This window comes from Alternaria ethzedia (assembly GCF_023757985.1).
Source record: "Alternaria ethzedia strain BMP 0044 chromosome Unknown scaffold_15, whole genome shotgun sequence".
Taxonomy (NCBI): domain Eukaryota; kingdom Fungi; phylum Ascomycota; class Dothideomycetes; order Pleosporales; family Pleosporaceae; genus Alternaria; species Alternaria ethzedia.
The window spans coordinates 122549-146219 of record NW_026056208.1 but is presented as its reverse complement, the minus strand read 5'-3'; the positions used below and the strand labels follow the sequence as shown (position 1 = coordinate 146219).

Genomic DNA, 23671 nt, shown 5'->3' with positions numbered 1-23671 from the left:
GTAGCAGAATACGACTTATATATCTCCGCGCTCAGTGATTCTGAGTTTAGTTAAGCTAGTGGTACTAAGGCATGCGGCAAGCACATATGCAGATCGTCCTAGCTTATGCGAGTATATGAATCCCATCCATGACCCTCATGCTTCCTTCCTTCCTTACTTCCCATCATTCCTACTGCAAATTTCAAAAGTGCGCAGAGAATACCCCATGTTGCGCGCTCCTCCGACTTTTTAAAGACACCTTCTGACGCCTCGATGTGTGATAAGGCTTGAGCTCGTGTACAAATCCAAATGAGAAGAGTAGATGATTGATGGGAACGGAATTGCGCCTTCGAAATTAAAGTATTACCCTGGGAATGCTGATGACAGGTGTGTGCTCTTGAGCCGCAACATGTATCGCAGCTCGAACACATCAATTCACATCTCCTAGAGACAAGGCAGAGCCTTAATGCAGGTAGTTTTCTAGAGATGGAGTGACTGTAGTGGGAAGCGCGTCTCTGAGGTGTTTTGAAATCTACAACGAAGACTTCATGTAAATCTGGGATATCAGAACGCTTTCTAGGTCAAAGCGATGTTGGGTGTATAAAAGCGCCCCCTCACACAATTCTACTTCCTGTATCCTACTTCCGCAATATACTGTCTTCTTTTCCAAAAACAAGATGTCTTCTCTGAATGGAGAGACCTCTGCTTTCTCCGCACACCAAAACGGGTGTGCCTCGATGTGATGGCTCTGTGGAGTCCCTCCTCCCAAAATCTCTTTTACGGCTTCCAAAAGACACATACATTACATCGATGGTCTGAGAAACTCTTGTCATCCTATTCTGCCTATCTGCCTCCTTCTTTCCACTATTACAAAAACAACTACAAAACTACTCCGCGACTGATTGCATGAGGCCCGTCTGCCTTTCTTCTCTCAATTGTTACTTTCAAAATAGCGCAAGGTAGCGGCTAATGGCTTCTCGCTCAACAAAAACTTCTCTACCAACATCTATGGTCTGCCGTCGGGGCTCTTCCTAAAATTGTTTGGATATCAGTGCATGAGAAGAGATGTTCTCTCCTCTTCCAGAAAACCGGATCATGACAGAACTATGTCTGCGCTGCTCTGGGAACTTTGTTCTCAGTCCGGTCGCCTATATAAGCGTCTTCGATATCGCTACCTTCTTCACTCACTAACTACATTCACGAAACTCTCCTTTTCAAAACCATCGAAGACAACGCTATGATATCTGCCTTCCTGTGCTTCCAAAAACATCGACGACGACGACGACGCGTGAGAAAGACTTCAGCCTTGTCTTCACACTTTTCAAAAAGATCAGCAACAAAGATGACATGGCCTTTTTGTCTGATTGCAGCTTGAAAGCCTCAACTACCTTATTCATGTCTGAAAGTTGTCTAAAATTCAGATGGTAACCAGTTATGTCGGCGTGAGATTCCATCAAGGATAATGGTGGAATGCAACCAGAATGGAGATATACGCACGCGCATGAAAGAGGGCTTGCTACGTGAGATAGCGAATATCACATGAAAGCGCAATACCAATGTGTACGACTGTCAAGATCATGTGGCAAGCTGTGCTGATCATCTAAAGTCGTCGTGAAGAATGTGATGTAAATATACAGATTTATCAAGATGCTAGATGCTATATACAATGGCAGTCACCGGACTCAAATCCGCGGAGCAGAAGCTTCTGCCTGCGCTGCAGATGGAGCGGCGTTATCTCTCGGTGGCCCTTGAGCACGCCCACCGCGTGCACCACCTCGACCGCCGCGACCGATTTTACCACGGCCGCCTCTAGCCGCATTGTCGCGACCAGGCGCGCGACCACCAGCATCCTGTTTCGGACCCGCCTTTGGTGGCGCATTATCCTTCGCAGCAGGCCCAGCACTACCATCACTCTTCCCTTTACCACCACCAGCATCATCACCGCCATCCTTCTTATCCTTATCCTTCTCTTTCGCCTTGCCGCCTCGACCACCGCGACCTTTGCCCCTTCCGCGGCCAGCACTCTTTGAGAGTTTATCGACGAGTTTCTTGGTTTGTTCCTCTTCTTCAATAACGCGTCTGCTTTCTTGATCCCACCATTGTTGGAATTCTTGCTCTTGTTGGATTTCTTGAAGACTGCGCTTGGCTGCTGCGTCGCGGATTGATGTCTTTTCTGCTTCTTGAAGGGAGAGAATTTCCATCATGCTGAGGTGTTGGCTGGGTGAGGTTGAGGAGTGTTGTGGGAGGGGGATGTGGCGGACTGATCGAGGTGTTGGGATGGGGTCGGTGGAGACGGACATGCCTCTCTCAGAAGCAGCGGGACGGGGTTGGGAGGGTGACCCAGCACCGTTTGCATCTTGGCTCTGCGAAGCGGCTCGCTTGTCCTTTTGCTTTGATCCAGCGCCCTTCTTTGCAACGGTCTGTCGCATGGTAAGCTGAGGGGTGCTTGATGCGCGAGAAGGCTGAGGCGATGGCTTCGAAGGCGGAGACGGCGCCGCCACTGGGGCCACGACAGGACTGTTACTCGGTTTCCGATGTGCGGCTGCTGTCCAAGGGGACACAGCTGGTGGAACTGGCTCTGGCTTCGCGATAGGTGTGCCGAGTTGCTGGGCTTGAAGAAGTTTCTTGCGCTCTTTCTGACTTAACTTGGCACTGGCAGCCTTTGCGACTCGCTCGCTCTCGCCTCGTGAAAGACCGAGCGACAAGTTCGACGGTGTAGCCGAGGAGTCTTGAGCCATGATGTCTTTGAGATCTAGCTTAGGACCTGCGAGTGGTGTGGTACCCCACGGCTGGCCGGGCACTCTTGTCTCCTTGACAGCTGGCGGAGGAAGAGGACTAACGGACTTGAGCGGTATGTCTCCTCCTTTATCGAACGTGTGGGGTGATGGTCGGGGAACCGTGCCCCAGGGTGTCTCAGGAGATCCGACTGGCGTTTCCACCGCCTTCTCCTCCCCGATCTGCTCTGTGAACCGCGGAGGCTTGATCTTCCTCGGCACATCGTCATCGTCTTCCCCATCTGACATTTCAAACATGAGGTCCTGAGTGGAAGCTTGCCCCTTCAGAGCCGGAGAAAGCACTGGACTCTTAGCTTCTTTCGATACTCTTCTTCGGTTGCGCTGGCGAAGCGGGGAAGCTGCCACTTCTTCCAGACTCTGAGCTCTGAAGGAGGACGAGAGATTGTCACCATCCGCGTACTTGTTCGACAATACTATCGCATCGACCTTGGCGCGCTTGCCTCGCTCTATCCTTTCGGCAAGCTCGGGATAACGGTCAAAGAGAAGAGCCTCAGCTCGCCCACTTCTTGCAAAGGGTAGGTAAGCGAGCTGGTTTTCATGGGCAACCTGGTTGAGCTCCAACAGCAAGTCCTCGTCCAGTTCGTCGAGTGAGCCATTCTGCATGACTGCTTCCAAACTCAAGCACACATACTCAAGGGCTGCGTCCTTGAACTCAGCAACTGAGCTAGGTGCAACTGCTGACAAAAGAGAGCAGACGTTTCGAGCATTGACTGGCATACAATTAGCGAGTGTATAACAGGACCAAACGTGAATACATACCATAGCGACCTATCAGTCTTTGACAAATCTGTGACAGACGGTCCAGCATCAATTCATTGGCCACAGACATGACGTCCATCACATGATCGAGCAGCTCGTCGAGCGCTAACAAGTCATTCAGATCCTCACTCGTGACATCCTCAAAGATCTCCTCGCCAGCGTCGGTGTAGAGGTGGCGAACGATGAGCTCAAAGAGACGAGTCTCAACATGCGTTAAATCGATGTGGATGAGTGAAGACTCTTCCGTCCGCCTTCCCGCAAGCCACTGACCACCAGCACGTCCTCTGAACAAGCCTTCGAAGAAAGGGCAACGTTGGCAAATTACATCGGAATGCAGTAGCATCTCGCCATCAGCAAGGTCAACGATGACGTCACCGCTCTCGAAGAAGGACTGCTCCTTGATGGCGAGCTCCATATCCATATGCAACGATCTCCGTGGTTTGACCATTTGACGGACAGCAGGCTCAAGCTGTCGCATTTCGAGACGAGAAGCGACCTTCATCAGTTCTGTTCGTACCGAGCGATATCTGTGCGCCAAGGAAGGATAGTGCCGAGTAACGTTCCAGAAGTCTACCACGGAGTCGGTGTAAGCGTAGAGAACCAGATTGAAGATGGTGAGGAAATCGAGACCCTGGAAGAGTACCAGGACTCTGCCGCCCTCTGCACGGACAGTAAGTAGATCAGGCACCACGTATTCGGCGCCTCTGACACGAAAGTCGAGCAGAGCATCCCGCAATATACGGCTACGCCCAGTCAAGATGAACTCGTGAACAGGTATCCGGACATCGGACAAGGTCGATCCGACTTCCATATTGTATGTCCGATCTTGTGTCATTGACGAACCTCGCAGAATGTCAGTCATCTCCGCTTCCAGGTCTTTTGACTTCAAGACACGCTTGCGGAGACCTTGCGCTTCTGAAGCTCGAGTCCAGAATCTTGGTGTCGGCTCTTCATCGTCTGACGTCTCCTCATAGTTTGTCAATTCGTGGAAAGAGAGCAAAGGTGCAAGGTCGTCCCAAAGCCCGGCCTCATCCACACCTATCTGGTTTCTGGTGACGTCGCAATCCTTGCGAATCGCGGCATACGCACCAAATGCTGAGGCACGAACAGCAATAACCCGGGTCAAGCCCGAGACACGCTGGAACTTGTAGTCTTTTGGCTTGGATTCTACAGCGGCAGTGATGCTTGCGTTCTTGATCGTCGCGCGTTTCGTACGTCTCCAGACGCTACCGACTTCAGTAGTAAGAATGATAGAACCGTCCTGATCGACATCGACATCTCTTGCTGCCATATGGCTCTTCTTCGACGACCAGATGCGGAACGGTGCAGAAAGTGCTCCTCTGATTTGTTTCGGGTTGGTGGTCGATGTGCCAGCGTCCTGGGCACCCTCTGAACGTCGACTGACTGCAACTGTGAAGACCTCACCAGAAGTAGATAGCGCACAGATGGTGTCACCACCTGATGTGATCTTGCTGATCCTGTTTGGTGCAGTATCATACTTCGTAGTCAACCAGCTCTCCTTGAGGAAGTTACTGGTGAACCCGTCCAAGGGAAAGCTGAGTTTCGCATAACCGTAATTGGCAAATACCCAGACTTCGCGACTCTCCAACAAACACACTGTAGCCCCGTCGATAGCTGAGACTGAGTGGATTGGGCTGGAGAACAGTGCTGCTGCAATTTTTCTGGGAACAACCTGCATCTCAAGCGACCGTGCGTCCGAATCGACAATACCGAGTTGGCCCTCATTCTTGCCAAATGTGTACAGCGAAGTCGCAGTATGAACGACTGAGTGTATTCGGGATGCCGAGATGCCGGTAACAATGTCTCGCTTCAAAGGTCCAAAGATCTGGCGGGGAATAGTCGATATCGGGTCGTCGTCTTTTACGGCGGGCTTCGGCAGCGCATACCCTAATTGTCCGTACGCATTGTTACCCCAGGAGTAAATCTCGCCTTCTTCGGTGATGGCCAAAGTGTGGTTCTGCCCCAACGCGACAGCAGCCACCTTCTTCTGACCTAGTCCGCCGCTTTCAATGCAGGTAAATTGATATCTCGTCGTTTCATTACCCGTGCCTAAGCGACCACCTGGACCGTGGCCACACATATACAGATTGGAAACTGGGTCAGTGGTCAAGACGGCGGTGTGCAGTTTCGACATTCGTACGTCTTGGATGACTATTGGAGTATTCCGGATATGAGTTGGAAGATCTACAGTACTGCGCGCTTGGAGGAGCCCAGAATCCTGCATTGGCGCGCCTGTCGCAGCCCAATACTGATTTTGGCGCTCGCGATGCTCCCTATAAAAACGCTGAAGGAGGTGATCTGGTCGGCGCAGAGTGATGCGTTCCGGATACTGACGGTCATCTTCATCACCAAAACCAAGCGTGACGTTCTTGTTGCTGCCAAAGGTGTACACTTCGTCTCCCTCGAGAAGTACGGGCGGTGCGATCAACTTCTTGCGCGTCTCGTCATCCACATCGCCGCTGTCGCCGTGAGCCATCTCATCGTCCGAGTCGGAATCGAAAGCAGGCGCTTCGTCGGGTCGCAAAGTCCGGTCCTTGATGGTCATGGAGAATAAATCCAAAGGACCGTATCCTTCCTTGTCTTTGATCTTGACCAGACCCCGCGCGTGCTGATTGAACCCGCTGGATCCTTGGCCAAGGATGTCCTGCGCATCGCGATTTAGAATAAGACGCGCGATGGCAATGTTGCCAGAGTAAAAGGCCCTATGGAGCGCAGTCCAGCCATTCTCCGCATCTTGTATATATACGTCGGTCCAGGGATGTTCTAGCAGCGCTTGCGCGAACTCTACTGCGCTTTCGGCGGTGGACGAGGCTGAATGGTGTAGGATAGTCATTCCTGCAGCATCGCGACTGTTGATGTCGAATCGATTCAGGTTCGCAGCCGCGCCCATGCCCATCTTGCGGCCCTTGGCACTCGTTATTGGTGATGCATTGTAGCTACCCGGACTTCCGTTCACTGCAGTGGCAAACCCTCCGCCCTGCCAGCCAGTGAAGCTTTTCTGTGTTGCGGATCGGTGCGTATGCGTGGGGGTTGCGAGGACATGTCGAAAGTTGTCGACATCATCTTCGAGGTAGTATTTCCAGAGATAGCCGCTCATGTGCCGGTAGGAGGAAGGAGTGATCCGAAGCTTTTACGAGTAGCACCTGGCCTCAACCTCAGGGGGTCAAAGCGTGTTTAAAGGCGCTGGCTGTAAAGCTGAGGACGACTCCGGGTAGGGGGACCGAACGCGACTGGTCGGCGGGGTGTGTGGCAGATGTAGTCGTTGGTGGAGGTGAGACGTGTACGTGTATCGGTATGCGGGTGGGAATGCGCGGGGGACGAGGAAGGGGCAAGGTGGCAAGTCGTCCGAAAGCGATTGCTGGTGGTTAGATTGAGCCTGCAAGAGGTGCGATGTGGCAAAAGTCGGAGATGGGGTGCGACAAGCTTGCTGGGCAATGTGCGCGTTTGTGTTGGTTGTGGAAGGCGCAAGTGGCGGGGCGCGAAATGGGAGTGGGTTGAGGTGCTAGGTATCTATGACGAAACTACCGAGGCGATAGATTGTAAGGGAGTCGCTAAGTCGCGAGAGTGAGATGAGTCAGAATGAGACTGCTGTACTTCCTCAAGCTTCCGACAGGCGCGATGGAGGGGTTAGTTATATGCGACAGTCGCGAATACCTATTCGGAGGTGCACTGCGGGCGCGTTGTGGGATGGCCATCTCGAAGCCATGGGGTTCCAGCCAATGGCGTGCGCCCTCCTCTCCACAAGCTGTGCTCGGAGGTCGACATTGCTTGCAACGTAAGCTTCTAGAGTGACTACAGTGGTTTGTGACTATGGCATCCAAGTCATGAGATGTCCGACCTCGGCTATGACATGTCGATGAGGACGCAGAGCTGTGGAGGGGTTCAGTGTTGCGCGCGATGAAGGCGCGAGCACGACTATACTATATACCATGCACGGGCACTCCACACTGACTGGCGGTCAACCTGCCCTATATGATAGACTTCAAATTGGCGCTTGAGGTCACTGGAAGGGCCTCCTAGGCTTTGGGTGCATTTGGAGGGCAAGACTTGATTGTAAAAGAAACGTGAACCGCTGCAGGGCGGGAGCTAGCCTCTGGAAGCTACTTGGACCTAGCGATGAGTTCACGACCAGGGAGCTACGAAGAAGGTCCGAAGACACGGCGTCAATCACATCATCGAGCATGAGGTGATAGCACGTCTTGATAGCCACGCGTTCATGGGTGCCTTCGAAGGACACGCCAAGGCCAGGCCGTGGATATCAAAAGCAAGTGATGATGCTTTGCAGTGCATATGCAGCTGAACAGCCACAGGAGGTGCTCTTGCATGCATCGACACGTCTGTTCGACATGGGTCGTAGGCAGCGAAGATAGGAGTCTGCGCAGATGGACGTTCTGCGCAGACATTGACATGCAAGCTAAACCTTGTGAGCGATAGATGGAGTGCCTGTTCCTGGCTCGCCGGCCATGACATGATGAAATCGGCACAGCGCGTCTCACCGGCAACGCGGTAGCACAGACGATAAAGCAGATCTTGTATGACCGGTCAGAGGCCAGAGGCTGTGAAAAGGCAAGGGAGGCGTCGAACGGTGGTGCATAGCCGGGCTCGCTAACCAATGAGGCAGTCTGTGTCAGGATAGCCGTCCACGTCGACTGGAGGGCGAGGGTGAAAGCGCATGCGCAGGCCACGATGATGGTCGTGGATGATGGCGTGGCCGCGGTCTCGATGTCGGAGGAGTGGTCCCAGCTCCCTGAGCCCGCCGAAGCTTCCACAACGAGTCACGCCAGTCACGGCTTGGACACTGCACACCTCCATCTTCCCCGGATTTGGCCCAAGTCAGATAGATTCCCTCATTGAGCACCTGCTGCTAGCTCCCTGCAGCTCCCGATAGCTTTATCTTGCCCGCCCGACTACTGCGCGGCTGCTGCGTCGTTTATCTCGTGCGCGAGCTTAGCTATCTTCCGCCCTCGTCATTCCACCACGGCCGCGTGACTGACTCCCGGCGCATGCGTCCCAACCCTCTCTGACTCTTCATACGCCATCCGCCATCCGCCTGCCCTGCCTGATTGCCTGTCTCTGTCCAGGACTCCGCCGTAGCAGTTGTCGTCCCAACAGCTGCAGCCGCCCTCACTGCGCCCTTCTACCTCCCAGCCGGGTGCTCAGCTTAACTCCGCTCATTGCCCCAGGCACGCATTCAACACAGCGCCAGCACCCTGCATATCATGGCTGCTGCCTGAGCCCTACCCGCCTGTTGAACCATCCCCCGCGTGCCCAAGTCTTCTGAGAGACATATCTGACGGCTCCTACGCGAACCTGACCCTGGCTGCACTCGTGATGGCTACGCGCATTCACCCTCGCCTGTTTCCGCCGCAACCATAACCGTCCTACTTCACTCGCCCGAGTCCCTCGCTGCCAGTCACGACACGCTCTCTTCCCGTCCGTACCTGCAGGAGGCCGCCGCCATGCACCCATACTCGCGCCCCTCGCCGCGGACAGCCTCGCCTGCCAGCAACCTCCAGACCAACCCCACACGAACCAACAACCAGCGGCATAACAGCCAGGACATGACGGCATACTCGACTACGCCGCCCTACAGCGACCGCGGTGCTGAAGAGTCGGACGGCGAGATGATGTCGAGGGGAGAGCCCGCCTCCGAGTCGAGGGGGCAATACCACAAGGTCAACCAAGTCATCCAGGTACTTATCTTCTCCTCCCATCTGTGGCTGGACGCATACTCACTCCCACCAGAACTTTTTCACCAAATCAGCCCTCGCCATCGTATCTTCTCGCGTAACACTGCCTCCAGCATACAACAAGGATGGCAAGATGAAGCACAACAAATGGGTATGTGTTGACTATCCCGCAACTCCACATTCCTCGCTGACATGCCATAGTTCAATGTCGTCCTCCCCGATAGCGATGTGCTCCAGCGCCAACTCGCCGAATGGAAACTCATGGATGCCGTGAACGGCCAGCATCCCTCACTATGCATCGACATCTACTTGGACATACAAGGCCTCGGCCACAACCAGTCGCTCGTCATACACGATGATGATGGAAAGAAGTGGGATGTCGCTGCGGCTCTCAACTCTGCAGATGCGACCTCCCGATCGTCAGGCCGCACCGGCAAGTCCACACAGGTTGTGCTCGAGCGTTGGAGGGTACACGTCGGAGACAAGAGCTTGGTGCAGCCTTCGGAGCTGAGCGAACCGCTTCCCAACGTGTACAAGAAGGCCGTCGTCACTTTCCGGTCGTTGTTCGCTTACCTGCGCTTCATGCCTGCGTTCAGATACAACAAGGTGCTCGCCAAGCAACCCGCAAATTCACCTTCACTGAAGCTCAACTACCGCGTTTCGAATGGGGATTTCAAGAGCCCCAACGTCGACACCCTGAATCTGCCGCTCTACCCAACCGACCCAAACGAAAGGATCACAGACATTAACGACATCGAGCCCACCAACTCGCCTGTAGGCCCTCTGAGTGTGACAGTCGAGTACCGCACCAACTGCGAGTTCAGCGTAGAAGACTCAGAGTCTCTTCTGAGTTCGCAGTTCCAGGGCCTGGACGACACTTATTTCGAGCAAAAGACACGCCAACTACCTGGATCACTTCCTGTAAATAAGATGAATGCGCAAGAGAGCCCCGATGTTGGACAAGCATACGGCAGCCTTTCAACGTTCCACCAAGTTGGTCCGCCAACAGGAACAAGCCCCATCTCCGCTCTTCGCGCAGCACGGGATATGCCGTCATCATCACCCATGGAGTCACCACCACAGAAGCTGCCACCCAACCATCGCACCGCCCAAGGCTCCAAGTCATCTCTACGCTCCGTGGATACGCCGTCATACCAGCGACGAACCTCGGTCTCTTTCCAGCCCTTCAAGGCTGGCTCACTCTCATCCTCGCCAGCCCTCGGTGTGCCTCCATCTCCCACCAGCTCAGTAGGAAGACCCGGCAGCTCCCTTGGTCGGACCGCCACCCCCAACCCACTCACTCAACCGCGTAACCGAACGTCACTGACTGCCCTCCCTCAAACGGCGCTTCGGACACCCTCATTACCCAACGACAATGTCATCACTTCTTCTGCATCAAGCTCGCCAAAGCCTGCGCCCATCAGTCGCTACAGCAGTAGCTTCGGTCATAGGAGGAGCAAGTTTTCGACAGGGGGCGGCAGCAAAACAGAGGATGACAACCTCAGTAGTGGGAAGGGAAGCCTCTCCTCGTCAGCACAACGCGGGTCTGATACCATGAATGAGGGCACAGGTGGCAGTTCAGGTGAAGTCAAGACGGATGATGAGAACATTTCCGACTTCCTGAAGCTTCTTGAATCGAAGAAGGACCTGAAGAGCTTCACACGGAGCGACCAATCCGCAAAAGCAGCCACTATGCACAAGACTACGGCTCAGCTGTCCAAGTATCAGCGGATGCGTGAGTCTCATACAGGCCTTGCTGAATCAGTCTCTTCTTCAACCATGCTCCATCGCACACCATCATCCTCCAGCCGCCATCTATCTAGCGTTCCTGCGATGATAGGCGGCACATCGGTGTCGACAGCGTCTTCACCTGGCAAGCCAATCTCACCCCATACTCCGCATACACCAGCCATCCCGTCTCGTCTCAGCGCGAATAGCATCGCTGAATACGACCAACCTACACGCAGTCGAAGCCGCCCTGGTCGAAGGACGCGCGAGCACGATGTAGTCAACGTCGAAGAGCAAAGCGAGAGCGAGGATCAGAACATGAACGCCATTGCCATTCCAACTTCACCGCGGCCGTGGCACTACACTCGCCGATCGAGTTCCGTCTCCCAGCAGAATAGAACACTACCTGACGACGAGCCCGACGTATTCGGCGTCCGATCGGCCAGTCTACCATCGGAGGAGGTTGATCGCGCTAACGATCTGCATCGTCTGACCAGCGCAGGTCTTACGTCTAGTGGACTATTCGCGCAAACGGAGCTACTAGCTAGTGGCAATCGCGATAGCCAGACTGCTGATAACGATCTTCGCGACGACTTGCCCCGGCCGTCGTCCACTTCCAACATGGCCAAACGCGGCACCCAGGCTGGTGCACGTGGTCGAGGCGGATTCTTCTCGCATAGCTCTTCTACCAGCCTCAGCACTGGCGGTACGAGCTCGACTGAGCGTCAAAGTCGCTACAACTTTAACAGCCGCGCTGCAACAAACGTTGACGACGACGAACCCCTGCTCTTCCAAATGAGCGAGATTGGTGCCGGGGGCTCCCGACGCAGTCTCGAGGAAGCGCGAGGCGGCACCAGCACAAGCAGCGGCGGGAAACGTGGATCGTACTTCCGCTGAGCATTTCACTTCCAAAACAAACACGTCAAGCTCTTGCACTTCTCAATCTTTATTCATCTGCTTTTCGAACGGCGTTTCCGGGGGCATGGAGTCTGGGATATCTTTCCATCATCCCTTTAGCGTTTTACATACGTTGTTGCGCATTTCCAACTTTTCGTTCTTTTTCTCACTTATCAGATTGAGTACCATGGCGGAATGGATGGACCCGGCGTTAAACAAATGGGTGTTTGTTTTCTTTTTTGCAAACGGCCGGGAAGGACATCTAACTCTCATGTAAGGAGTGGATCTTTATCTATGATTGTCATCAGTGTTTTGATGCTCGGCGGGCGCGGAGTTTCTGGGATGGGAACGGATAGGCATGGATGGTATGGGTATGGATACGGTTTATCAGGGTAGCGCAGACGTCTTGATTGGATCGTCTGCAGTATGAATGAATATGTTATCACTCCGCTCATTTTGTACTCGACTCCTAAATGCCTGGGCGACGCAGTAGTAATGTATGCAAGCAGAGGTACTCTCTACTCCACCTTCTTCCCCTCCAACAAATCATCCAGCCCCTTCAGTCCCCCCTCAAACCCATCAAGATCATACTCCTTCGGATACCTCACAAGCACATCCTTCAACTCCCTTACATGCTCCCTCTGCTCCGCCGTCAACTCCTCCCAAACCCCCTCAAACGCATTCCGGATACTAGGTTTCTTCTCCTTCTCCGCCTGTTCAAACGCACTTAACACCTCTTTCCGCGTCGCACTCCTCAACTCCTTCTCTTGGGCATCGTCCCAGAGTGCGCGTCCTTCAAGCCACTTTCTAAGTCGGGTAATGGGGTTATCGCGGCGCTTCCAGTCCTCGACTTCGACGCGTTGGCGGTACGCGAAGGAGTCGTCGGAGGTGCTGTGGTGGCCTACGCGGTAGGCCATCATTTCTATCAGGACGGGGCGCCCGCCGTCGTGGAGAGCCAGCCGCCGGGCTTCGGCTGTGGCGCGTCGCACGGCGAAGATGTCGTTGCCGTCTACGCGGAGAGTGGCGATGCCGTAGCCTGCGCCGCGGGAGGCGATTCCGTCGCCCCGGTATTGGTCTGATGTAGGGGTGGAGATGGCGTATCCGTTGTTGCGGCAGATGAAGATGCAGGGAACTTGTCTGGTCGCAGCGATGTTAAGGGCGGCATGGAAGTCTCCTTCGCTGGCTGCACCCTCACCGAAGTAACACACCGCTACGCGTGGCTCTGTCTCAGGGTTCTGCACATTCTGCATCTTGAGGGCGTAGGCGGCGCCTGCTGCGTGGGGGATTTGCGTTGCGAGGGTTGAACTGATGGTGTGGATGTTGAGCTCCTTGCTGCCGTAGTGGACGGGCATGTTGCGGCCTAGACCGTTGTCTTTTGCGTTGGCGAAGAGCTGGTTCATGAAGGAGGAGAGGGTGAAGCCGCGTTGGAGGTAGACGCCTGATTCGCGGTATTGGCAGAAGATTACGTCGGCGGGGGAGAGGGCGCTCGCGGAGCCGATGGCTATGCCTTCTTCGCCGGCGGAGACCTTGGTCTGTCAGTACGAAGTTGAGAGGTGTTTGGTGTTTGAGATACCATGTAGAAGGATAGTCTTCCTTGCCGTTGCGCTTCAAACATCAATAGATCCATTATGCTCACTGTAGCCTGTCAATGGAATGTCCACACTCGGTAACAGTCTCACTGACGCTTAACCATGTTCTTGTATAAGGACAGAGCTTCCTCATCTGAAGTCTCAACTCCGATCTCCTTGTCTATGATCTCTCCGTACTGGTTCATGACACGGTACGTGGATATAGCCGGGGCTTGGGCTGGTTGCATAAACTCCATAGTATTCGTGAACTCGCTGTTCAGCGCACCAGGAAACAACACCCTGAGCACAATGTCAGTCTCCCATCCCAACGCAATCCATACACAAAAACTCACCTCTCAGCCGTAGGCGTCGAAGCAACACCCCTACATGACTGCAACGGCGTGCCGACAACCTTCCTCGACCCATGAAGCCCTCCCTGCAGGCCCGAAAGCCTCTGTAACCGTAATATCCGCGAAGTATACCGGAACGACATGGCTGACACTACATCTTCAAACTCAAAGCGCGGGCGGGGGACAGCGGTATATCAATAAATTCTGGGGAAGCATGCGCCTGGGGTAGGCGGCAAGCGTCGGCGTAGTCGACGTCAACCGCGGTCAAACAACAGCGGGCGGGCGCTAGCAAACTTCCGGTTGGTACGGCTGGCTGGGGCTAGATGCGCGTGTCATGGCGCATGAATTCGAGAAAGTCGCCCGCCAAGCCTTGTCGAACAACAACCCACGACCAGCGCAAACATGCAGGCGAGCCGACAGAGGATAGGACGGCAATTGCTGGGCGGAAGGAAGAGCAGGGTGGCTAGGGAGCCGTACAGATGTTTCTCGTGCTCCATCCGACAAGCGCAGCAGAGCACGCCGCCACCGAAGTCGCCGCAGAATGGCGGCAGCGGCCAGCAGACGCATTTTGGGTTCGAGACGATATCTGAAGCGTTGAAAGAGCAGAGGGGTATGTCAATTGCATTCAATATCCCCTCACACGCCCGTTACTGACGGCAAACCGCACAGTCGGCGCAGTATTCTCCTCCGTAGCCTCTTCCTACGACTCCATGAACGACTTCATGTCCCTCGGCATCCACCGCCTCTGGAAAGACCACTTCGTGCGAAACCTGAACCCGGGGTTGAACCCCCTCACCTCTCCCACCAGCCAACAAGGCATGTCCATCCTCGACATCGCCGGCGGCACCGGCGACATCGCCTTCCGCATGCTCGACCACGCCTCTACCATAAACCACGACCCACACACGCGCGTCGTTGTCGCAGACATAAACCCCGACATGCTAGCTGAAGGCCGGAAGCGATCTTTACAGACACCGTACGCGCGGTCTCCACGATTGGATTTCGTGGAAGCCAACGCCGAGAAATTGGACATGATACCCGACGCATCCGTCGACCTCTACACCGTCGCCTTCGGCATCCGCAACTTCACACATAAAGAAATCGCCCTGAAAGAAGCTTTCCGCGTTTTGAAGCCCGGCGGCGTATTCGCGTGTCTCGAGTTCAGCAAAGTCAACAACCCGGTCTTCGACGCCGTGTACCAGCGCTGGAGTTTCGGTGCTATACCTCTGATAGGGCAGGTGGTTGCCGGGGATAGAGAGAGTTATCAGTATCTTGTAGAGAGTATAGCGAGGTTTCCGAGTCAGGAGGAGTTCAGCAATATGATCAGGGAGGCCGGGTTTTTGGTTCCCGGCAAGGGGTGGGAGGATTTGACTATGGGGATTGCGGCTATTCATAAGGGGGTTAAGCCGAAGGTTTAGGATGGTGAAGATTTGGGTGGGGTAGTGTAGTGTTATGTCTGTATGAATATACGAGTTGACAAGATGATCACTATCCTGAGGCTCTGCTCATGTCAATTTCGCTGATGTGCTGTTATCCAAAGTCATCCATCTTTTTTACATTGTCTGTTGTGACTATGACATCTTCGTTACGGTGGAAGAGAAGCAATTGGCCACGGCGTCAATCCCCCTTCGTAGCACCAACTCCGACATTCGCTTCCCCAATCCATTCCATCACACCGCAACACCGTTCCACCAGACCATCAAGGTACCTGAACACGCGAAGCGGCATACATCGGATAGCTGCCCTGTCCGACGTGTCAAAAGCTGTGCAAGGTGATGCACAGGCACGTCACATTCATTCAGTGTAGTGTTGTACTGGAAATTTATTGGCATTGGACTGCTTTAATATAGTCCTTCACCGAAGCGATTGACATTATGGTGACTATGTAGCATCGACCAGCCAGTCGGGGTCAGCGTCTTCGTCTTCGGGGTCTTCCATCATGAGGGATCCTGTTTCTGAAGGGGATGATGAAGGTGAAGAGGGCATTTCGGTGTCGGTATTGGGTTTGGGTTCGAGATCATCGGGTTGCTCTGGGGGTGTAGGCTCTTTGGGTTTTTCCAAATGCGCGTCATTGGTGGGTTCTGCTTCTGGTATGAAACCTCCGGCGGTATCTGAAGCTTCGTGAAGCTGCGAAGGCCCGGCATTGGCGTCTTTGGTAGCAGTGGAGGGGCCTGCTTCGTCTGGAGAGCCGTCACGAACGAAGCCTCCACCTTCTTCATCATCCTCCGAAGAGTAGATTTGACCATAGCTACTCCTACGCCGAGGGAGAAGTTGTTGCGAGTCTAGGATGGAACTTTCGAAGCTTTGATGTCGGTTTAGACTGATAGGCGCCGGACGGTCGGGTTCTTCTGGGATAAAGCCGCCGCCTCCATCGCCATCGTTTTCGTTATGATCCTCAGGCAGGAACCCGCCATCTCCGTAATCTTGCTCAGGTGGTTGATAGCCACCCGCTGAGGGATTTGCCACATCACCCTCATCAGGGAAGAAGCCTCCGGCCATCTCCTGTGCCGCCAACTCTCTGTCCTCTTTACTAATCTCATCTTGCACATCAATGGCTGGGCCCTTTTCACCATCAATCTCGATAGCGTTGACACGTTGTGCTATGCGGAGGCCGAGGAAGAAGCGTCTCCATAGGCGCAGAGACTCAACCCTTCGCGCCTCGGCTTCAGCTTCTTCCTGTTGGTGCTCCATTCCATCAATGACTGCCTGGACAGCATCTGCGTACTCTTGTGCAACCACAACACCCTGTACAATCGCAGTACCATGGCGACCCTTGAAGGAAAAGCCAGTAACAGCATCTGCATAGTCTACTCCAACAATACGCGCTGCTTTCGATGCGAGCTTGTGTCGGATATGCGTACCGCCGGGCGGACACATGGACGGGACGTAGAGATCCAAATTACCGTAAGCATTGCGTGGCACGCGCCCTCGGACAACGGGAGGAGGGATGTAGAGCTCGGTCTGGAATTCTGCAAAGAGCCCCGCACCAACCTCGTCGACTTGATCATCGATATCCATGTCTGCTCCAATCGAAGACCTTCTTCCTTTCTTGGGCTTGGCGCGCTTGAGTGGCTGCTCGCCAACTTTGACATCCCGTCCCATACGATACCACTTGTCGGCTGTCCGGACTAGATGAACATTTGTACGACGGTAGATGGGTTCCATCTTTGGGTTCATGGCACTGCCGCAGTTGACCTTGCCGACCTGGTTCAAGGGATGTATCACTTCGTTGTGCCTGAGATGACGCTCAAGAACGTAAACTGGGTGGCCTCTGAAGTCTTGCACGTTCTTTGGAATACCTTCGGCAGCTTCTTTGCGAGCCAAAGTAGCGTCTTCCATTTGGTCTCTGTCGAGGGTGCTTCCACGCTGGAAGAATTGCATCGCCCGTTTCCACCATCTATCACCATCAGGAGTAATTTCGACACGGTATTTCCGCGTCTTGGCATTGTACGCTTTCGCGTATCTTCGGGTGACGTCTTTGGCAGTATAGTCTTCGTCGAACGCTATCGCATAGGAGAGAATGTTCTGAGCAAAGTTAAGCGGTGGCTCTAGCTTCTCAGGCGAGTTGACGGTAAACGTAGAGTGTGTATCGATTGGTATCCACTTCTGGTAAGAAGGGTTGAGTACCTCCACCCAATACACTGGATACGGCGTGTGATAGGCTTTCTGTTTCTTGGGTGATACACCTGTCTTGTTCAGAACAGCATGTCGCTCCCCCATCACACGCTCGAGTCTGGATAGTTTCTTGTTACGCGGGCCCTGTGACTTGGGTTTCGTTGGACTGGGCTCTGCCGGCTTGTTGTACGGATCGACAACTATCGTGTTTTTCTGGGCGCTGGTCTTCTGCGGGGTGGCACGTTCGGCTGCAGAAGCAAAAGGTAATGGCTGTAGCGAGCAAACAAGCCTAACCTCAATACCGATGCCACGAAGAAGAGCGCAAAACAGTTGGGTTCCAACGTCCTGAGACCCTTGTAAAGTATGCGCTGCGGTGCGAAATTCATCCTTGTCCATAGGGTCATCAAGGTCGTCAAAGTCTGAGAAGGGTCGAATGGCGGCTTCGGCTTCAGCCCATCTAGGCTTGTACATGCCTTGAGCCGTGATTCTGAACCGCTTTGACCATAGTACCTTTAGCTCGTTCAACCCATCTATAAATTGCTTCGAGGCGGAGTACTGCGACAAGTCGGGATTTGGTACCAGATTGGATAGGGTCTTGGAAGGCACAATTTTACGTAGCGTGCTTTGTGCCCTCCTGTCGTTGCACCAGGCATTTCTGCGATGGACGTGGTAGAGCAGACAGAGAATGTGCATCTTGTGGATATCCAAACGTCGCTTCTTGTCCACCGAGGTTATGGCCCGCCGACGCACCTTCCTCCTTGTCCCAGTCTCGTCTGTCTTTTTGGCTCCCATGGTGATGTTGATGTCGCCAATCTTGGGTGCAGCCTCAACGCCTTCGTCGGGGTCATCGCTCTCGTCGCCGTCGGCAAGCGCGTCTTCCCACTCCATATCGCTGTCATCTGACTCGTCCGAGTCGATGATAGTCTGGCGCACTCGTTCGTTCGTACGCGGTTCCTCGTCAGTGACGGAATGGGCTTGAGCGATGGGCCGCGATCGCGTGTGCGACGGCATCTGGGATTGTGATGCAGCATCTTCGGCTTGGGATGGTACGGGTAGTGGCGACTTCGGAGCATCGGTCAGCGGTCGCCGTTGTCGTACGGGCTCAACATGGTGTTCCGGGCTTGGTTGTCGTCGTGGAGGCGCCGTTTTTCTCTTCTTGAGCGGCGGTTCGTCTGTGCTCGTGGCCTGCTCTTCGCGCAGCATCTCCTGGAACACGGCTGGTACGCCTGCATCCTCCTGTTCCTTCTTAGCCCTCCGCGTTGAGCGTCTTGGAGTAGCCGACTCCGCCGCCTTATGCGACCTTCCTCGCGCGCCTGCCATGTTCGCTGTCACCGGTAGAGCTGGCGCAAAGTGTGGGGATTCGATTGTGACGCTTGCGGTTGAGAGCTACACAGCGCAACAGCAACCACCATGGCTGCAATAAGCCGAGAGTAGATTGCGTGCAGATATCGCGATTCGTGAGTGTATTGCGTTGCGGCGGCCTGCTTGGAATGCTCCAGTGAAGGCTGACCGTGATGACGCAATCGTCCAAAAGCGCGCTATCACGTGTTCGGCGACCTAGCCTCGAGCCTGACCCTGGAAGGTCGCATCCACATCACGCTCGATCAAAGTCCCCCCAAGGTGCTTCGCAAGGCCAATCTCACGCTCCACCTCATGCAAGGAAGAAAAGGGACAGGTCTGCAGCCTGGTTCAAGGTTGAAACGCGCAAAGTAGGTCATCTAACGTCAATATGGGCTCTGGGATGTTCAGGTCTTTCCTTGCATGAGGTGGCTCCATGAAATGGCACTTCCCATGCTAAGAATCTAGTATCTTGGACATGTAGTACGGACTGGCATCCTCCATGACTATCGAGGTTGGTACCCGGATACTATGGACGTTACTACCGCGCGTAGCACAGCAGACCGTCGCTCTTCCCTGACCAGCATACTTCCTCAGTCGCACCTGTATGCTTTGTGGAAGGCGTATTACAGCTGTCAGTATGGATCTGGGACAGCTTGATAACCAGCCCATATCTATGGCCATTGATCGAGTAGGCTCGTACTTCCGAGCTGTACCCACACAACCATACCCCGGAGGTATTCAGTGCGGCTTTACACTTCTACAGGATACAAGACAGTGCCTACCTTCAGAGTCGCTTTTGTATGAGGCGGGCCTGGCGACACGCTCCTTCGCATTGCAAGATTCTATCTGCTTGACCGTACCTCGTTGCTACCCTCAACAGGACTTGCGCCTACTACATCTACGTGACCGTATGTCTTGTTATCTCCCAGCCTGGTGGAGCTCCCGGACGCATCAACATCATCAGAAACATCAGCATTATCAGCTTCACCGACATCAGTAGCAACACCAGAAGCATCTATCACTATTACAGCAACTCATCATGGCCATGTCTATGAAGCCCACCGAGAATGGCATTCCACGCGCTCATATTCTGGGTCTTCCATTCACGGTTGACCGAAGCTCTCCGAAACTGCCTACGGTCGAGCCACAGCCTGTTGAAAACCCGCCGCGAGCACAGGAATATACTGGCTCTCAGTATTCTGAGGCAGTGGAGGAGACGAAACTTCCAGCGCCAGACTCAGTACATCTCCCAAAGAGGCCACATCACCGTCCATTTGGCGCGATTTCCAGCTGCTGCTCAACCAGTCGACCGCACACACCATCTGCGAAGGCAACGGCGACGGTACATGCACACGACGATGCGCATGACGGGGAAGAAGCCCCAGCCTTGGAGAGCTCACATACCCAAGCTCACGCCATGGGTATTTGCTGCTCGGGGTCTCCCCACCCAAGTGAGGACTCTTCACTAAAGCATCTAGGTGATATTGCGATCTTGGACGAACAAGAGGACGTTGAGCTTGGCCCTTCAAATTTCGAGCGAGTCGTTCTCCGAATCGATGGTCTCAAGTGCGGATGCTGCGAATCAGGGCTTTCGCGGGCGGTTGGCCGCATCCCTGCCGTTAGAAACTTTCAAGTGAATACTGTCCTAGCTCGGGTCGAGCTAGAGCTGGATACCAATCGGCTGTCCGTTGACAGAATTATCGAGCTACTGGAAACGAAGACTGGATACAAATTCGAGGAGCAGGTGACGGTTTCTGGTCAGGTTTTAGAGTTCATCATCACCGATCCCAGGCGTTTGCAGCATGCCGTCCAACCACGCGGCGTCACACGTGTCGAGGCCCCCGAACGAGCACCATGGCGTCCTTTCGGCTTGTTGAGTGGGCGCAAGGGCTTAACGCAGGAGAAGACGGCCGATGTCAACGGAGATCCCGGTGCCGAGGACAGCCCTCGCAGAACCTCGAAGCTACGTATACCACCGACCAATATATATTACGACGCGAACGTCATCGGCGCTCGAGACGTCTACGAACACTACCTCAAATACGATCCCGATCTAACTCTAGCACCTCTAGTGGCAGATCCAGGGCTTGATCTTGGAGCCAAGCAGACCAGAAGAGCCCTAAAATGGTTCCTTCCCACACTGGCTCTCACTCTCCCCGTCCTCATCTTCGCATGGGCCCCACTCAACCACGAGAACCCCACTTTCGCCCACATCTCATTGGCTCTGGCAACCCTCGTACAGCTAATCGCCTTCTACCAATTCGTTCCGAGCGCCTTGAGATCTCTCTATCATTCTCACGTATTAGAGATGGACTTCTTGGTGACATTCAGTACGCCAGCGTCAAACTTCATTCTTAAAATACGTTTACTGACTACATACTTTCATAGGTACCACGATGGCGTACGTTTTCAGCGTCGTATCCTACAGGTACCAACTTGATGGTAGGCCACTAGAAACTGGATCGTTCTTCGAGACGTCTACGCTGTTGGTCTCGCTTCTCTTGCTGGGCCGCTTCATCAATGAATACGCCCGTTATCGAGGTAAGTGAAAGTATACCTTATCACCCAGGAGCCTACATCGCCTTTAGATATTGTGATCATGAGTTTTGCTACCGATCTAGTCTCCAGGACACATTCTAATCTTTTCTTGCAGCTGCGAAGTCGGTATCCTTCAGATCGCTCCAAGTCGACCAGGCAATCCTTGTGCAGCAGACCACGACGTCGTGGGCCAACGCAATCACGAGCAGAATCGACAGCAGACTACTACAGTACGGTGATTACTTCTGCACACCACCGCACACCAGGATCGTGACAGACGGCGTGGTCGTATACGGAGGCTCCGACGTCGACGAATCAATGATGACGGGTGAGTTCAAGCCAAACGCAAAGGGACTTGACTCGGAAGTCTTCGCAGGCACCAACAATGGAGATGGTCAGCTCATCGTGAGCTTAACGAAGCTGCCCCACGAAAACTCGGTCCAGCAGATTGCCGCCCTGGTCGAAGACGCTGAATTGACGAAGCCGCGAGCACAAGCACTGGCTGATCGGGTCGCTGGTTGGTTCGTCCCCGCAATAGCTTCCATTGGGCTCACGGTCTTTCTCATCTGGCTATTCGTTGAGCGATACCACAACACAAAATCCTGGAGGGTACGGTATCCGCCCCGCGCATATCTTGAACTCCTAGCTAACTGTTTTCCAGTATGCGTCCGCCAGGCTCTACTCCGCGGAGGCAGATTCAGATCAGCGTACTGACGTGTTAGCAGAAGCGCGGTACTCACAGCCATTACCTATGCCATCGCTACTCTCATCGTCTCATGTCCATGCGCCATCGGTCTTGCCGTACCCATGGTCGTCTTAATCGCAGGTGGTGTAGCCGCACGGCACGGGATCATCTTTCGGGACCCCCAGAAGCTCGAGATCGCACGCAACGTCACCGATATCATCTTCGACAAGACCGGTACCATTACCACAGGAAGACTTGAGATCATTGGCCTCCCTATGCATCGCAACACGGACCACATACTCATGAAGGGGCTGTTACTAGGCCTTGTGAAGGACATCAAGCACCCTGTATCGATCGCGATCACCCAGTATTTGGAACGAGACATTCTCGCCCACAAGAACTTCGAACCTCTTCAGGTCAACAACATCACCAGTATTCCTGGTAAAGGCGTCCAAGGCAATTGTGCGAAAACTGGGGTGGAGATTCGCGCAGGTAACGCAGAATGGCTTCACATCAACGTCATTGGACAAGGAAAGAACACAGCATGCTACTTCACCTACGGCGGTGACCTTCGCATGAGCTTCGAACTCTTGGATCAACCCCGACCTGAAGCAATAATGGTAATCAAAGAACTGCACGCTCGAGGAATAAACGTACACATGCTCAGTGGCGACAACGACGGGGCTGTCAGCGACGTGGCAACAACCCTATACATCGACGAGGCGAATACAAAGGCCCGATGCACACCCGAAGGAAAGATGCAGTACATCCGTGATCTCCAGGACTCACGCAGGAAATCCATCGTCATGTTCCTGGGTGACGGAACGAACGACTCTGCAGCGCTCAAACAAGCCGACGTAGGCGTGCACCTCAATGATGGTTCCGACGTTGCGAAGTCCGCGGCTGATGTTGTCCTCATAACGACCCGTCTACACGACGTGCTCATCCTACTCGACATATCGCATGCGGCATACCGACGTATCTGCTGGAACTTCAGTTGGTCGGCATTCTACAATTTCTTCGCCATCATCCTCGCTGCCGGCGCATTTGTCAAGCTCCAGGCTAACGTAAGGATTACACCGCAGTGGGCGGGCCTGGGCGAGCTCATCAGTGTCCTACCGGTGGTCCTTATCGCGTTCCAAATGCGCTTCCGCAACTATGGGAAGCCGTACGGAGCGATGGAGAGGACGTATCAGAAGGTTGAGGCGCCGAAGCGCGAGCAGCGGCGGAGTCGCCAGAGTGCTAGTTCGGCGAGCGCTGGGTGCTGTGAAATGCCCACATCGACTTTGGCACATGTTGACGCTATCACGGGCATGAGTGAGAAGCGTGGGCTTGGGAAGGTGGCGTATTGGCTTTCGTCTAGACGATGATTATTTTACTTTTCTTACATTTGGAGTTTTGCTGGAGGTGTAGGGTAGATTGATAGTGTGAAGTTCATTGTTCTTGTCTTATCTTGATGCCTGTTCGCGCTGCTTCCCATGTGCATCCCTCTATTTATTTCAAGCAATGTGCCCTGGAGTGCACACCGCGCTTTACCACGACATATAACATACTGAACAGTGTATATCTTTAGGGTCGGCGGTGACACAAAGCAAGTGAGTTCGTGTTATCCTAATCCCTTTGACACGCTTATCATCCGTTAGTACCGTACATAGCGATTGCGCGTTCTTTGGAGGTGTGGTTTTGAATTCTTGTGATACGCTGA

The 23671-nt window shown here is 54.0% G+C and overlaps 6 protein-coding genes across 6 annotated transcripts; 3 read left to right on the top strand and 3 right to left on the bottom strand.

Moving 5' to 3' along the window:
* Positions 1-1661: 1661 nt before the first annotated feature.
* Positions 1662-6651, bottom strand: J4E87_006387 (uncharacterized protein; the record flags this gene model as incomplete). The annotated part of the gene is made up of 2 exons (XM_049377992.1): positions 1662-3484; positions 3534-6651. The coding sequence occupies 2 exons, from the start codon at positions 6649-6651 to the stop codon at positions 1662-1664; spliced, it is 4941 nt and encodes a 1646-aa protein (XP_049232184.1).
* A 2362-nt stretch (positions 6652-9013) lies between these two features.
* On the top strand, positions 9014-11869 carry ATG13 (autophagy protein 13; the record flags this gene model as incomplete). The annotated part of the gene is made up of 3 exons (XM_049377991.1): positions 9014-9247; positions 9300-9395; positions 9446-11869. The coding sequence occupies 3 exons, from the start codon at positions 9014-9016 to the stop codon at positions 11867-11869; spliced, it is 2754 nt and encodes a 917-aa protein (XP_049232183.1).
* Positions 11870-12387: 518 nt separating this feature from the next.
* Positions 12388-13930, bottom strand: J4E87_006385 (uncharacterized protein; the record flags this gene model as incomplete). The annotated part of the gene is made up of 4 exons (XM_049377990.1): positions 12388-13395; positions 13443-13504; positions 13553-13737; positions 13791-13930. 4 exons carry the CDS (start codon positions 13928-13930, stop codon positions 12388-12390), a joined length of 1395 nt encoding a protein of 464 aa, XP_049232182.1.
* Positions 13931-14189: 259 nt separating this feature from the next.
* Positions 14190-15205, top strand: J4E87_006384 (uncharacterized protein; the record flags this gene model as incomplete). The annotated part of the gene is made up of 2 exons (XM_049377989.1): positions 14190-14397; positions 14457-15205. The coding sequence occupies 2 exons, from the start codon at positions 14190-14192 to the stop codon at positions 15203-15205; spliced, it is 957 nt and encodes a 318-aa protein (XP_049232181.1).
* Positions 15206-15668: 463 nt separating this feature from the next.
* J4E87_006383 (uncharacterized protein) lies at positions 15669-18722 on the bottom strand (the record flags this gene model as incomplete). The annotated part of the gene is made up of 1 exon (XM_049377988.1): positions 15669-18722. One exon carries the CDS (start codon positions 18720-18722, stop codon positions 15669-15671), a length of 3054 nt encoding a protein of 1017 aa, XP_049232180.1.
* A 1060-nt stretch (positions 18723-19782) lies between these two features.
* On the top strand, positions 19783-23336 carry J4E87_006382 (uncharacterized protein; the record flags this gene model as incomplete). The annotated part of the gene is made up of 4 exons (XM_049377987.1): positions 19783-21073; positions 21132-21284; positions 21397-21895; positions 22007-23336. The coding sequence occupies 4 exons, from the start codon at positions 19783-19785 to the stop codon at positions 23334-23336; spliced, it is 3273 nt and encodes a 1090-aa protein (XP_049232179.1).
* Positions 23337-23671: the final 335 nt, after the last annotated feature.